The sequence below is a fragment of the Leptodactylus fuscus genome, chromosome 1, assembly GCF_031893055.1.
Source record: "Leptodactylus fuscus isolate aLepFus1 chromosome 1, aLepFus1.hap2, whole genome shotgun sequence".
NCBI lineage: Eukaryota > Metazoa > Chordata > Amphibia > Anura > Leptodactylidae > Leptodactylus > Leptodactylus fuscus.
Genome location: NC_134265.1, coordinates 282,902,065 through 282,917,489, shown reverse-complemented (window position 1 = coordinate 282,917,489; position 15,425 = coordinate 282,902,065). Strand labels below are relative to the sequence as shown.

At 37.4% G+C, this 15,425-nt stretch overlaps 1 protein-coding gene across 3 annotated transcripts in view; it reads right to left on the bottom strand.

The window, feature by feature from the left end:
- Positions 1 to 15,425, bottom strand: part of DCLK2 (doublecortin like kinase 2) — a 92,872-nt gene that overhangs the window by 32,087 nt on the left and 45,360 nt on the right. For 2 of the 3 annotated variants that reach the window (XR_012717546.1, XM_075288245.1), the window contains exons 3-5: positions 3,262 to 3,364; positions 2,446 to 2,541; positions 1,305 to 1,355 (exon numbers count right to left, since the gene is read on the bottom strand). Coding sequence is in view for 2 of the 3 variants with exons in the window: in XM_075288245.1 (XP_075144346.1) it covers positions 1,305 to 1,355; positions 2,446 to 2,541; positions 3,262 to 3,364 (250 nt within the window). In the remaining variant the exon portion in view is untranslated. The remainder of the gene's footprint in view (positions 1 to 1,304; positions 1,356 to 2,445; positions 2,542 to 3,261; positions 3,365 to 15,425) is intronic. The other variant, XM_075288251.1, reaches the window with a different exon arrangement.

Genomic DNA, 15,425 nt, shown 5'->3' with positions numbered 1-15,425 from the left:
CAAGCAAACTAAATCTTTCTAAATTTGCATAGACAATACCACATTGCACTTGTGTAACATACTGTATGCACATGTATTCATAAATAAGCACCAGAAAATGAACATTCAATGCAAGGTTCACACACTGCAGTTTAGTCACCAGTTATGTCATTTATTTAATTTTCTTTTTTTTTTCCGGAACACTAAAAACAACCAACTTTAACCTGACTTTTGGGATTCTGATCTCTTTTTTTTTTTTTTAATTTAAAAGAAGAAGAAAAACATTTGCCACTGTACCACAAAGTGTGAACCTTTCTAGGGAGTCATGCACGTGGCCAAATTATGGAGTCTCTTGGTTCATACGCTACAACCACATTCCTCCAATTTAATTGCTCTAGAAATGAACACTGAGTAAGGACTCTTTTTGCCACCATAAAGGCATTGTGCACATGTCCCTGATACTGAGTGAATAAAAGCCTACACTTTCCACATGGACCAGCTGTAGTTTCCTTTTTTTTAATATAAATTATTTATAAGCAAAAATAACAAAAAAGAACAAGTAGAACAAAATACAACGTCACAGAACAGTGACACGTGCAGGCCCAAGAAACCGGAACAGCTGTAGTTTCCTATATCACCTTATCAATTCATTTGATTAAGTGAATACTAGTAGCATTTTGAAAGTATATGCTCTTCTTTGTAAACCTTAGCGTATGTTTACACAGCGGAAATGAAGAGGAATTCCTCTTCATTTTCTACCGCTGGCATTTTCGGGCAAGGTCGGCCATGACCGAATGCTGATGTAGTGTACTGTTATTCTGTTGCTGATTAGGCCCAGATGAGTGTCAAGCTGTGGACTCCATGGCCGAATCAGTAGTGACCTGCTTTTTCCCATCTATCTATCTATCTATACACATACTACAACCAAGATGTTAGGGATAAGGGATCCAGCACATGTGTGACTGCAACTCTGGGCTTTGATTTTCTTTATACCATAATGTGGTATTAATCTAAAACAAAAGATATTTCATTAAAAAAAAAATTAAGGTAGAACTGCACCAAAAATTGCAGAACGTAAGCAGGACCTCAGCTCTCTAAACCAAGCTTCTGCTATTAGCAGAGCTCCCAATAAGGTAGACTTCAGGCAGTTTGCTAGTTAGTTTGTGCTAGATATAAATGTTACTATAAAACAGCAACGAAAACGTGTGTATTGCAATGGTTAAGCTCAGATGTCGAACAGAATAGCTTTATGGAGCTTGACAAAGTGTGAACTGGCCGGTGAGCTAATAAAGCCAAGAACGAAAGCCACAATCGGAATGGCTCACCTGGAGACCTTGCTGTGGAATAGGCACTGGAGTAGTAGCCAGTCCTCCTAACTGCATTCATTTTACAACAAGAGTAAAGATATCAAGAGAATACATTAATGAACAGTTTCTCTCTATTGTACACAAAAGCTAAAAATCAGTAAATAAGGAATAGCCTACCGTAACATATATCCAACCCTCATAGTAATCGTACATTAACACATTAGGGAAACTATTGAAAAAAACTCTTCAGACCCAAACAGTGGAAAAGACCATCATCTTTTCTACTCTGATGGTACAAAGCTGTTCACTACTCTTAGTAGTGATGCTGCCTTACTGATGTCAGATTGACCAGTTGGGTTTGTCCAAGACTAATAAAAATCATAGATGTCCATAGTTTGTGTCCGGTATTGTAGCTTCACTCCATTGAAGCAAATAGAACTGAGCTGCAATACCGCATACAATCTGTGGCCTGGTGGACTAAAAAAAGTGATCAACTCTGTCCAAAACACGCATAAAAAATTGGCCTGTATATATTTGATGTATGTGAACTGTGATTTTACAGGTTTCAATTTATCTCACCAATTCACCTAGCAATTAACAGTATAATGTGGATACATGCTCAGAAGTGATCCCATTATTTTCAGAGAACAATATTAGAATAAAGTGTTAAAGGGAGTTTACAGGCCTAGGATATTATTCTCCACTTCCTCTTCTGAGACATCGGTCCCATGGCCATCCAGCAGCTCAGTTTAATTTTAATGAATTCTGAGCTGAGCTGCCATACCTAGCACAGCCACTATCCAATGTAATGGTCAATAGCAAATAGCCCACAGCAACTAATGGCATTCGTCCCAGACAAACCTTTTAAGCAGGGACCAAAGTCATTTGGACCCTCTGACTTTGGTGGGACCGGTACAAAGAAAAATGAAATAGAATCTAAAATGTACAAGCAAAAAATGAGAACAAAATTACAGTACAAAATTTGTAGAAGAAGTGAAGATTTTTAAATAAAAAAAAATAAATAAAAATTTCCCATATAAAAGTTAATAGTCTTGGCAAAATGGAAAGACCAAGCAACCTAGGTAAAAGTCGTATAACTTTTTTGGAAACACAAGCAATTTTATGGTTTGTATGTGAACGCAACAACAGTGACCATTACCTGTTCCTGGAGATTTGCTGCGCCGTGAAGCCCCAGGACTCTTGGAACCTGATTGCCTTGGGGAGCGGGTATATGCAGTTTTCAAAACACGACATTCTGAAACATGAAAGCAAAGATCAAGTAAACTGCAGAAGGAGGATGGAGAATAGACTGGTCTTACTGCTAAACCTTGAAATAAGAAGAAAAGCATAATTTATTTTCAAGGATAATATCCTGAGAATATATCTTTGTACAATCTGTCTCATAAACCATTAACTAAGTCTGTAATGACAATAACATTCTGGGACTTCAGGAACGTCTTATTAAGACTGGCATATAGTATGCCAGTAATAATTGCATGTGCGAGATGCACCAAAATGATTAAGAAGTTCACTCTTTTTAAAGGGGTTATCCAGGATTAGAAAACATGGCGGCTATCCTCAGAAGAAAGATTAATGTGGAGAGTATAAATGTGTTATTTCAGTGTACTCCAATAGTTTTCTAGTGGCAAATATACATTGTCATCATTGCCACATTTTCCTATCTTATTAGCTTGGTGTATTGTTTGTTTTTCAGACCCAATGGGGTCCTTGTTGTTTCTCGTTTATGTCTTGAAAATCTGATAAAAACTTAGTGTACATAAATAATGATTATGGTGGTTTGGGCACCACAGTTTATACCAGTTAGATTGTAGCCAGGTTTTTAGCAATTAATTTCAAATACCAAATGGCATAAAATACTAGAGTCCCTCATTGTGCGTAATGCAGTAATAGATACCGGATGAATAAAAATCAGCAAATAAGTGATGAATATAATATAATAAGCAATCATATTTACCACTGTGGTCCAGAACAAAATCATCTTGCGCATAGCGATATTTTTCCGGTCCACAGGCTATAAACACATCATCATCACCAAAGAAGTCTTGAAGACATGTAACCTAAAGAAACATCAGAAGAAAAGAGAGGTCTGAAGCATTGTCTATTAAAGGTAAAACAGTGCTCAATAATACTGATTGCAGGGACGTATCTATAGGGAGTGCAGTGGTAGCAATTGCTACCAGGCCCTGGACCCTGAAGAGGATCCAAAGGTTCCTCTGCCACATAAAATATTCCACTATTTTAAATAACACAAGGTAGGTAGGAGCCCCAATATAGATTTGGCATTGGAGTCCAGGAGCTTCAAGTTATGTCACTGACTGAATGTGTAGGAAAGTGACTGCTAAAACCTTATCACTATACACATGCATGCTCAGTAAAGAGGTATGTGTGTACTGAATAGAAGAAAGGAGACAGACGCTATATATATATACCTTAACAGTGTCCTTTATATACCTATAAACAAAATGAAGTGAGCTTTTAATGTTTTATGAGGGTCCACTCACACAGAGTTTTTTGGCGCTCAATCCATGTCAGAATCCACGTGAAAAAAAACGCCTCCCCATAGAGTTCTATGGGTCCCACTAGCAGAAAAAAAAGATTCCATCAGGCGGATTCCACCTGCAAAAACCAACACAGTCAATGGGAGGCGGAAAATCCACGTGGAATTGGCAAAAACCATGTGGAAAAACAGCTAGTATTTTTTTCAAGGTCCATACACTGTGCTGGAGGAAAAAAACATTTCCTAATTCCTGAAGCGGAATTTTTCCTCACCAAAAAACTCTGTGTGAATGGACCCTAAGGGTCAGTGCAGAAGAAGTTTATTGGTGCTGATTTTGATGCTTCAGCTTCAAAATCAGCACCAAAAAAACTCAGTGTGCACTAACCCTAATTTTGGTTGCCACCCAAGTTATCCTTTTGCTCTGCACTCATCTGAGTACATCCTTGATATATAACATTACATCAGTTATGCAATATCTGACCTCATTGTAAGGTAGATACATTACTCATAGGCACAAGGCTCCGACTTTATAATCATCATACATGGCTGCAGTGTAAATGACAGCCGGGGACATACAGACATTGAGTGACTGCTGGCAGTGTCTCTCAGGAGTATAATGAGCTAACATTTCTGACATTTTAGCAAAAAATGCGACATGTTGACAAACCATGTAGCAGCAAATGAATAATACTGTATAAAATGCGCACATGATTATTTCCATGGCAGCGGTAGAGGAAAGAGCAGCTAATACAGCAGACATACTATTCTAATAATATTGCTCTGCACATTGCCTGGACAAAAGTTGGAAAACAAAGAAAAAAACCTCCACAGAGGCAGAGTGCCAGCAAATTCTGAAAACAGCTGACTCAATGCAGCTGCACAATCTCAGTGAATACATTAACCAGCAATGTGTAGGACTGTGTAAAGGCCCCCCTCCCCAAGGAGCTTAGCTGATCTCCTTGTATTCTTCAACCCTTCTCCAAGACATTGATGACATTTCAGCAAATCACAACAATATGACTGCAGCACCATCATGTCATAGTGGCGTGGCTGAAAAATACTAACACATGTTTGGATTACTAAAGTATGACACACCCTCAATATATGAGAAAAACAGCACAAAAGCTCAACAGGATGTAACAGTTTTTCGGCCTGAACAAAAATGTTTGCTGTAAACCTTGGTTTTCCCTGATATCGGTAACAGGATGTGGCTGAAAAATTCAAGGAAAAGGGACATCAATTTTATGACAAGAAGGAAAGGACATTCTAAGACAGGAAATTATTAAAAAACATTATGTGTGTGTATATATATATATATATATATATATATATATATATATATATATATATATATATATATTATAGTAAGTATTTTTAAGCTCTTATCCCTCTTTTTCTCATATTGAGGGAAATCTAAACACAATACAAAGATGCATACAGTACAGTATGTGAGTCTTATGAGTTCCCTGTGAAAGTGGTCTGAAAAGGAACAAAAACTAAATTGGGAGCTCCCACGTGGTCGGTTTTAATTTTCCAATCTTGGGCTGGGGTCACATATGTAAACATGCTGCTGCAGTTTGGTCAGAAAAATTCTGTCATTACAAAGATTGGTACTGCACAGGCAGGAATTGCAAAGGGTCCCTACTACTTTCCACCCTTGCAAACTTTTTTTTGTTTTGCAACATGTGGGTGAAGTTAAAAGAGTTATCAGGTATGCTACTACTGTGCACTGCAGCGGGTCGATCATCAGCGAATGCACAGAGTCTAACCCCCTGCAAGTATGCCCAGTGTGATCCACCTCAAAGGGAAAGAGTCACTAGAAAATGACCTACAAGTTTATATAATAAATATACTTAAGAATTTTGTATTTTTTTATTTTATTCTTTTTTATTTTCTATGATACCATCTATATTATTTAACAAAAAAAAAAAGTACTAAATCCTGCCATCTTCACTCATTTAGTAGCTAATCAGTGCTCATAAAAGAAAAAAAATGGCAGCACTTTTTTTGTCTGGGGTTTTTCGACACACAATGTGATGGAAACTCTGAGGGATCTGTGAACGCATCCTTAGACTTTAGTAAATGTTTATGTATTGCTCAAGAAACAAAAACATTAGGGACAAACAAAAGAGAGTATAATTCCAGGATCAGGTTTGTTTCTAGTTTGCAACCATTTAGATACATGGGTATAGAACAGGGGAAGGCAACCTTTGGCACTCCTGCTGATCTAAGACTACGACTACTGGCATACATACGTGCTCTGCTGTTCTTGGAATGCCTATGGAAGTGAATTGAGCTTGTTAGGAGTTGTAGTTTCACAGCAGCTGGAGTGCTGAAGGTTGCTGACACCTGCTAGGTTGCTGACAAGTTGTAGACTACTTGGTAAGTTGCTTGAAAGTTTACTTTAGATGTAATGAAATAATAAAAATACTAATCAAATACTTTATCGGCATACTGTACACAAAAAGTATAACTCAATGATAACAGCTCTTCAACCAGGTCCCAAAGGCCTTTAAAACAAATTTTAGGGACATTAAATAATGACTCTCATAACATTCTGACTTGATGATGGTTACGAAAACTGATGCAGGCAAAGCAGGTCATCTTTTGTGTGTGTGTACCCATGAGTGAAGGATTTGCTGGCCTTCCACAGTCTAATGTTCTGTTCTGCTGGAACGCCACAGTTGTCACAGTTCACAGTGCTTGAAGACATTTAGCATTGTGGAGCTTACCCCTGACCTTCACATGCCTCAGAAAACCAGTGAGACTTTATAGCAACCTTTTGTAGTTTGGTGCTGATATGTTTTTCTGCACTCAGTTATTGTAGAGTTTGCTTCCTCGTCTTACATCCTTGCCAACTGGTGTGACGATAGCAGATTTTACTTTACGAGCGCTCACTATTATGGGGTGATAGGCTAATAAAGGTGTATCTATCTAAAGCCATGAAAAATGTTGTCATATATATTGCATGAAATAAAAAAGAACCAATACTGTGAATTCCCACTGTCACCCATGTAGTCGCAGCCAGGTTATACTGAATTGACTGTAGCAATGACTTTCCAGTTTACTCAGGTCCCAATGGGCCCTGTCCTCAATTGTATGGAACAAAGGTATAAAATCCCTGTGATATTCACCTAACCAGACACAGCCTGACTTGACTTCCACCATATTCTGGTGTATTCTAGAAGAAGGTGGAATATGGCAAAGTCGGACTAATCCACAACCTCATAACTTACAGCATGTTCTTACAAATAAGTCCAAAGCAAGATGAAGACAAGCCATGCTACGTCAAAACTAGTCACCGCTGCATATTCTAAAGGGACAGGTCTGTAAAGACACAAGTTGGGATAATGTCCAAGAACTGTTACAGTACTAGGAGAGCGACTACTGTGCCAATATTCCTCTGTAATATCAAAATACTGAGTGTACTCTATATAACAGCAATATATCTGAGATCTGAGAATAAAAATAAGACAACTGTTGCACAGATAACCCATAAATGTCTTAAAATGCTACACACAGGGTTCACGGAGATGCCACCCATGCACGAGCCGTGCTTCCGCGTTTCGATTCATTAAATGACTATGAGCCATGTAAGCACGGGGAATAGGACCTGTCCTATCTGATGTGGTCCGGACGGTCGGCCCGCACATGGAACCGTGAAAAATCACTGTCTTGTGTACGGGCCCATAGAAAAGAATGGGTCAGTGTGCCATCAGTGAAATACATGAATAGCACACTGACCCACACCACAGTCGTCTGCAAGAGGCCTTAGGGATGGTGGCCGACTCATCATAGCCAAAGCGTTTTTCTATTCCTACACAACTATCCAAGGTCATCAGATACACCCATAGTACACTTTTTTATTGTATCCAAGTTACTACCTAAGATTAGAATATAAGAGTATATTGCAGGAAGCTAGAGGTTGCTTAAGGTAAAGATGTTACTTCACCTAATAATATTCATTTATTCACATGTACTATTGATATGTAAGGATGAGAGATAAATGGGTGTGATGTGAATTTTGCAATATAAATAAGGCTAAGGCGTGATTGAAAGCATATAAGTAGGTGGAAATGTTTAGGTTTTTTTATGGTTAGGTATTGCTTAATTTCTCTTTGTTCCACCTCAAGAGGGACTTTTATACAGGCACTATTGCCACTGACAAAATGAAGCCGTGATAAGTCAACATTCAATAGCTCCAAGGATGACTTTGCAAAGAAAAAAATGCTAGCAAAAGTTCATGTTGCAGATTTTGTGGCAAATGTGTGTAAGGAATTTGGGTGAAAAATTATTACATAGTATTAAAGTTAATGATACATTCAAAACCTGAAACACATAGAAACTCTGAAGAAATCTGAAGAAATTTAAACTATATATAGAGCATCAACACTGCACCCAAAAAAAACGGACTAATATAATATCTATCAAAAGTATACTGTGTTTTATAAACCATCAACAGATATTCATTCACATTGGCAGTTAAACCTAGTGTGTGTGTGTCATATATATATATATATATATATATATATATATATATATATATATATATACACACACACACATATATATATATATATATACATATATACACACACACATATATACATACACATATATATACACACACATACATATATACACATATATACATACATATATATATATACACATATATACATACATATATATATATATACACATATATACATACATATATATATATACACATATATACATACATATATACACATATATACATACATATATACACATATATACATACATACATACACATATATACATACATATATATATATATATATATATATATATATATATATATATATATGCGCGTCGTAAATTTCTTTTCTACCCATATGAATGCTAGATTTAAATCTCCCTAACATATGTTTTGCAATGAAAATTTATATGTTACATGTACATCCAACTCTTACTAGCAGCATTAACGCTCTTAAACAAGCAGTCCAGGTAAAACGGCTTATTGTCTTTGCGCACTCACCCAATTGCCTTTAACACTCTGGTCTTCTCTTACACTTATTGACCATAAAATCATGAGAAAAACTAAAATAAACCATCTTTGAATACTATGGTTTTACCAGAACATAATAAAAAAAACATTTGTTATAGGAAGTTCTTAAAATTAGGCAGCTATAACCTGAGATAAACAGCTACGCAAGATTCCATAATTTTATTATTATTTTAAAAAAATGTAGGCCACAATGTAGAAGTAAAAGCTCTGAAAAACCTATGAAGGTGTCATCCAGCCTTTCTTCATTACAAGTCCAGAGTGCAGAACTAGTGTGAAGTACACCTTTACTGTTTCCATAGTAATTAAGAGGGCGACTAGCAGCCAAGTACTGCTAATACATGTGCCTTTATTTAATCAGCAAGTGTGATCATATCTACAAAATCAGACATTTTGGCAGTTTTCTGGTTTGATGCGTTCAGGTATGTGCTAACAAAATGTCAAAGAGCAAAGAATCAGCAATCTTAAAGAAGCAATTGTTTCTACACAACCATCTGGGAAGGCCATTTCCAAACAATTTGAAGTCAATCATGTTACAATGAGAAAGTTTACTCAGAAATGGGAAACACTCAAGACAGTTGACAATCTTCCCAGAATTGGATGTCCAAGGCGATTCACCCCAAGGTCAAACCATGCGAAGTCGGAGAAATTGCAAAACACCTTTGAGCTATGTCTAAGACTCTACAGGCTTCAGTCAACATGTTGTATGTTCAGGTTTCTGACAGTACAATTATGAAAACGATTGACCTGGTATGGCTGATTTGTAAGGGTTGCTAGGAGAAACCCTTTAGAGTATGGCAGCAAATCTTAAGTTAGCAAAATGACATCTGAATAAACCACAAGACTTCAGTAACAATGTCCTCTGGACAGAAGAGTGGAGTAGAAACAAGTGGGGTTGTTTGGTCATAATGCACAGCACCAAATTTGGCAGAAACCAAAACACAGCATATCAGCACAAACACCTCACCTGCTGAAGGAAAAGGATTTGGGTTTGTTTTGAAACCACAGGACCTGGGCACCTTACAATAATTGGGATCACCATGAACCCCTCTGTGCACGTAAATATAACTAGTCAAATACAAGGCCTTCTATCCAACAGGTGAAGCTTAGTCAAAACTGGGTCCTGCAACAGAGCAATAATCCCAAGCAACAGAATGGCAGAAAAGGAAAAGAATCAAGATGTTACACTGGTCCACTCAAAGTCCAGACACCAAACCGATTGAAAAGCTGTGTCAAGCCTTAGAGAACCAAGTATAAATTAATGTCCACAAACCTCAATGGACTGAAGGAATGTTTTAAAGAAGAGTGGTCCAAAATTCCTCCAGAAGTAAAAAAAAAAATATATATATATATTGCTTGAAGTTAGGACTACTAAAAGTGGCTTCACAAGCTACTAATTCATGGGGTGTACTTCGGTTTTCACACATGGCTTTTCCAGTTTGGCTTCATTTTTGTTAAATAAATAATGACAATGTGTTATTATTCATCTGAGGTTGTATCTACCTATAGTTAAGTCCTTAATAATATATGGACTAGATTCTAGTTTATTATGTCCTGATACGTAAAGCAATATAATTCAAAGAGGGTGTACTAAATACATCTCCTGACTGTATATACCTACAGTTCGCCATCCTGTCTATGTCTGTTCAGATATTATTTTTATTTTTCTGTGCCATTATTAATTCCATGATCACATGAACAGCTAAAACCAATATCCTTCCCTCTATATTCGCTACATTATCGAACAGATCATACATTTAATGAACCTGTACTGCCATCTTTTTCAAGTCACCTGTGTGAAAGACGCTTTATAATATTCAGCAATAGTAGCTTTGGTAATATTCCACCCCAATATATTGGAAGTTCTGGCGAATGAGACAGGAGCTCCAAGAGAAAACAGAAAGGCACGTACCATAAGGTTATACTATATAACACAACTAATGAGAAAGAGCTCATAAATTTTCAGACAGAATGGAATGACCAAATGAGGTAATACTAGCTGAATTATATACACTGGAGAAATAATTTACCGGAGTATCGTTATAAATCAATGAAAACAAGAGTGTATAATATTGTGTATTTTATACAGTGGCAGCTCAAGCAGTTTAAAAATATATATTTTTTCATCTCTAAGATAAATTTCAGGGGTGACAAAGTCACTTTTATACTTCCTGTTCGTGAATCTGGAACCGCTGATTACACTAATCAGGAAGGATTCTGCATCTTAATCACGTGAAGTGTAGTAAAGCATTTGGAGAAGAAATTATGCCTTGGACAAATGTAAAATTCATGCACACAATCTCTACCAAATATGGCAATGTGACACAAATGAGATGTATATTAGTATGGAAATTAAGGTTTCCCAATACATACAGATAGACAATATGAGGTTTCTGCAGTTGTCCTTTGATGTTCAACTCAGACAAAAAAAAAATAAAAATAACAGTCAATCAAAATCTAGACAGTGGGAGAGGAAGCCAGCATTGTCTGCAATGTAATGTATAGTAATTTCTGGTCATTTATAACACTATGCTTAAAAGACGTACAACATAAAACACTTAGAAGGCACACCACACCTTTCTATTTTATACTTATATAGAGAGACATTTTATATTCTGATATATATATATATATATATATATATATATATATATATATATATATATATTATATTAGTACATGGAAAATGAAACTATAAAACAGCACCCAGAATGCAATGTAGACTAAAATTTCTTGCTGCTTCATCCTCCACCGTGACCTCCAAGCTATGCAGCTGCCAGCAAAGTGTGCACATGGCTACTAGAGCTATGAGCTTGCATTTTTTATGCATATGACCGTTTCTTTTTGTCGCTGGCTGATGGTTATTGTACAATAGATGTTTTTAAAGGGAACCTGTCCGCAGATGTAACCAACTTAAAAACTTGTGGAGAACATCTGCAGCATTTTGGGAAGACCAGTGTATAGTGTATGGTCTTATTACTGAGAGCACAGGGAGCAGATGCAACCGAATTATTAAGACGATCTGCCCTTGTAATATTCTGTTGCAATGTGTACTAGAGAAAAACATCAACGCCGGTCAGGACGTGGTGTAGATTTAAGATATAACAGTTTTCTGCCATGAGCTATAGTAAATCTGTCGGGTTGAGGCATTCCCAACCTGGCCTGCATTAATCTCTGCCCAATTTTCTTGCTAAATGGACGAATTGTTGGACAGCTGTCACAACAATTTCAGTAAATTCTCCCCAATAGGTTTTGTTGCTGTGTTTAATATCCCACTGGTCAGATATCATTGTGTGTGTTATCCAGGATCTGTGACAGAATGGTTACTCTTGAACACAGTGATGTAACTGCACATTTCTAAGGTTGTAACAACACCAAGGACAGTTTGCAGTCACACCCAAAATCACCAGTTCTGGAGAGTTGGGAAGGCCGAAGTACCACAATTTTATTACCTATGTAAAGACTACGCTTTCTAGAAGGTGACTAACTACAGTAAGGTTAACTGATTTCTACTCTAAAGCTTGCAAAACCGTGTATGTGGCTCAAAATGAGACTGGCATATACCAGACAAGGCTGTATGGGTACAGGATAAACTAATGTATACTCATCTTTTAATTTAGGTGAGATCTATATGCAAAAGAAAAAACAAACAAACAATGTCCTATGCCTTATAAAACCCAAAAAAGCACTCAATGGAGTGCCACCAAAACCCAGCATCAAACAAATTAAATGGTATTTTCCCCTTGAGAATCAGTTTCTTCATTGCAGAGTTATCGACTTTTTTGTCAAAAAGCAAATGAGCTATCATGAGCTTCCTTGTCTCGAGCAATGGCCATTTTCTCAATGTTCCAAAAAAGTTTGATTCAGGTGACACTGGGTTCACACCAGCGTCTGGACTCCGTTCTTAGGTTTCCGTCTTCTGCATGCAGAAGACGGAAACCTGTCATGCAGAGTCTGGCTGTGAGCGTTTTGAGCTCTCCGCGGCAAAACCATTTTTTAAAACCGGACACAGAGTACTGCATGTCAGACTCTGTGTCCGGTTTAAAAAAAAAAAAACGGTTTCGCCGCAGAGAGCATAAAACGCTCACCAGCGCTCACGGCCGGACACTTTTCAAACCCATTCAAATGAATGGGTTTGAAAGATGCCGGCAGGTTTCCGTCTCCTGCCCTGTTTTGTGCAGGAAACGGAAACCTGCAGAACGGAGTCCCGGGCGCAGATGTGAACGAGCCCTTACCCTAAGCCATGTACCTGCTGGGCTGAGTTGATACTCTGATTTCTGGAGACAGACTCCATTTATTCTGTAAACATTCAAATACATAGTGAAAAATTAAATCTAAGGTCTGCAGATTACTCAGAAGTGGAGATGTAGAAGTCACTGAAGATAAATAGATAGGTCTAAAATATAACTTTTACTATTAATAGGATATAATATAATGGGAAAATCAAAAAAGTGCTCCATCCAAACAAAAATCTGCTAACATAGTTTTAAAAGTCTGTGAGGGGACTGAGCAATATAGATGCTCTATGTATTGTGAGACGGTGACAGGCAAGAGTACTGGAGTCCAGATATATCAGCCCCAGGTTTCTGACATATGTGTGGTCCAGGGCGGATCTGGAGAAGGCCTCAGCCCAGGTGTAAATCCTTGGCTCACTACTTGGCCAGAAAAGGCTGCAGCTCCTGCATTGTGTGCAGCTCATTGAGGTGAAAGGAGGTGTGTGGTTCTGTCCTGTAACCCTGAGTCCGGTGAGACAATTATTGCTCTTGTTTTGTTCATGTGTCTGGAAGTAAGCCACACGTATAGTTAGGTTAACCTACTGTTTAGTTAGTCGCTCAGAAGAGCAGGTTTTTGGTTTTGTTTATTTTGTGCCTGATGTGAAGGTTTATTTATTTACTTGTGTTTTTTCTAAATAAACCAGTTTGCTGCATTTTGTGTCCCTGTCTGTGACTGTTTGGGTCCGCACCACTGCTTCTACTGAGCTACCTTCCCCACAATATATAGAAAAGACTTCTCACAACACTGAGTAAGGGCATTGGTTACACAACATGCAGCTGTAGTGCAAAACAGGCGAATGACAAGTCCCTACACTGAGCCCCAATGTATTTCAGACCCATATATTAATCTTTAGTGAAATCTAGTTTCATATAGAATCTACCTATCACAGGACAGTGAACTCTAGAAATGGAGATGTATGATATGAAAAGATCATGAAGCAGGGATTATCCTGGTCACCCACCTTGAACACAAGAAAACTTCATGTAACACGTGCAGAAAAGATGTTTTTCCCTTTTGTTGTAGATTATGCTGCGGTTCTTTGAGAGTTTGGCTCAAAAAAATCAAAACACAGCAAAATCTGTAACAAAAAAAACTTTTCCACAATGTGGGGCCTCAGCCTAATAGTCAAATCTTAAAGGCTTTCATAAAGTATCTTAACATTACTGAAATCTTGGCTTTTGCTTTGTTGTTTTCTTCTATGTGAAAAGCAACTAAACAGAAGGCACAACCTCTGGAAGTCTCCCACCCTTCCTGAGGATAAGGTGAGAAGCAGGCTATAAATGCTCTTTTATTTTGCAGATTTGGTAGCTCAGCAGAGATATAGATACACAGAGACACAATGACATGAAGAATGGGTTGTGTACACTGAATCTGTCATTTCATCTGTTCAAAAATATCCTTCCATGAATAAATTGCTGTAAGCAACCCATCCCACAGTCCTCATGGGAGCATGGAAAAATATCTGAAAGCCCGAAATTCCCTGTGAATCAGTTAGCATGTTCGTCCTATTAAATGGGGGATACAAAATATGTTATCGGTAGGAAATTTTTGGTTTAATAAGTTACAAAAAATAAATCTATTATATTATATACTATATAAAATGTATGAATTTAAGAATGAATTTAAGACTGATACCTTCGTAGGAACAAATTAACTTATCTCACTGAACGCAAAGCATAGGAAAAGGTCCTTCTTATAACAATTCCACCTCTTACATCCCAAAGACTATTCAACATATAAGATAATGGATCAGTTAAGGGGATAAAGTAGGGGATACAGTATTTTTTAACTCCTGTACAAGTGAATGGAGAAACTTGCACATGCATGGCACCTCTTCATTAGTGGCAGTGAATGGGGCCCCGCTCTTAGGATTGAGGGGCCAGACCCCCATTTAGCAAGCATGGATATAACCATCAATTCTGAGATGAGAATACACATTTAAGATAGGTATTAGAAAATGTATCTATTTTTTTGTTCTGAAACTGTGTCATAATTCTCTACGGGCTATGTTTGGTATAGTAAACTCGGACCCTTTTAAGTTTATGTTGTTGAGCTGCAGTACCAAACATAGCCTATAGATACCCCTGGCGCGGTTTCTGAATAAAGCTGAATCAAATTACCTTAAAAAGTTTTTCAAGAAAAACCTACAATGGATGAGATTATCAGGTTTAATGCATATATAGTTGCATAATTCTTTGCATAAAAAGATAAAATAAAAATCAGGCCTGTTCCAACGTGTGCCATAATATGGAAATTATAGGACTAAAATAAAGACTAGGTCACGCGGAGATACCAA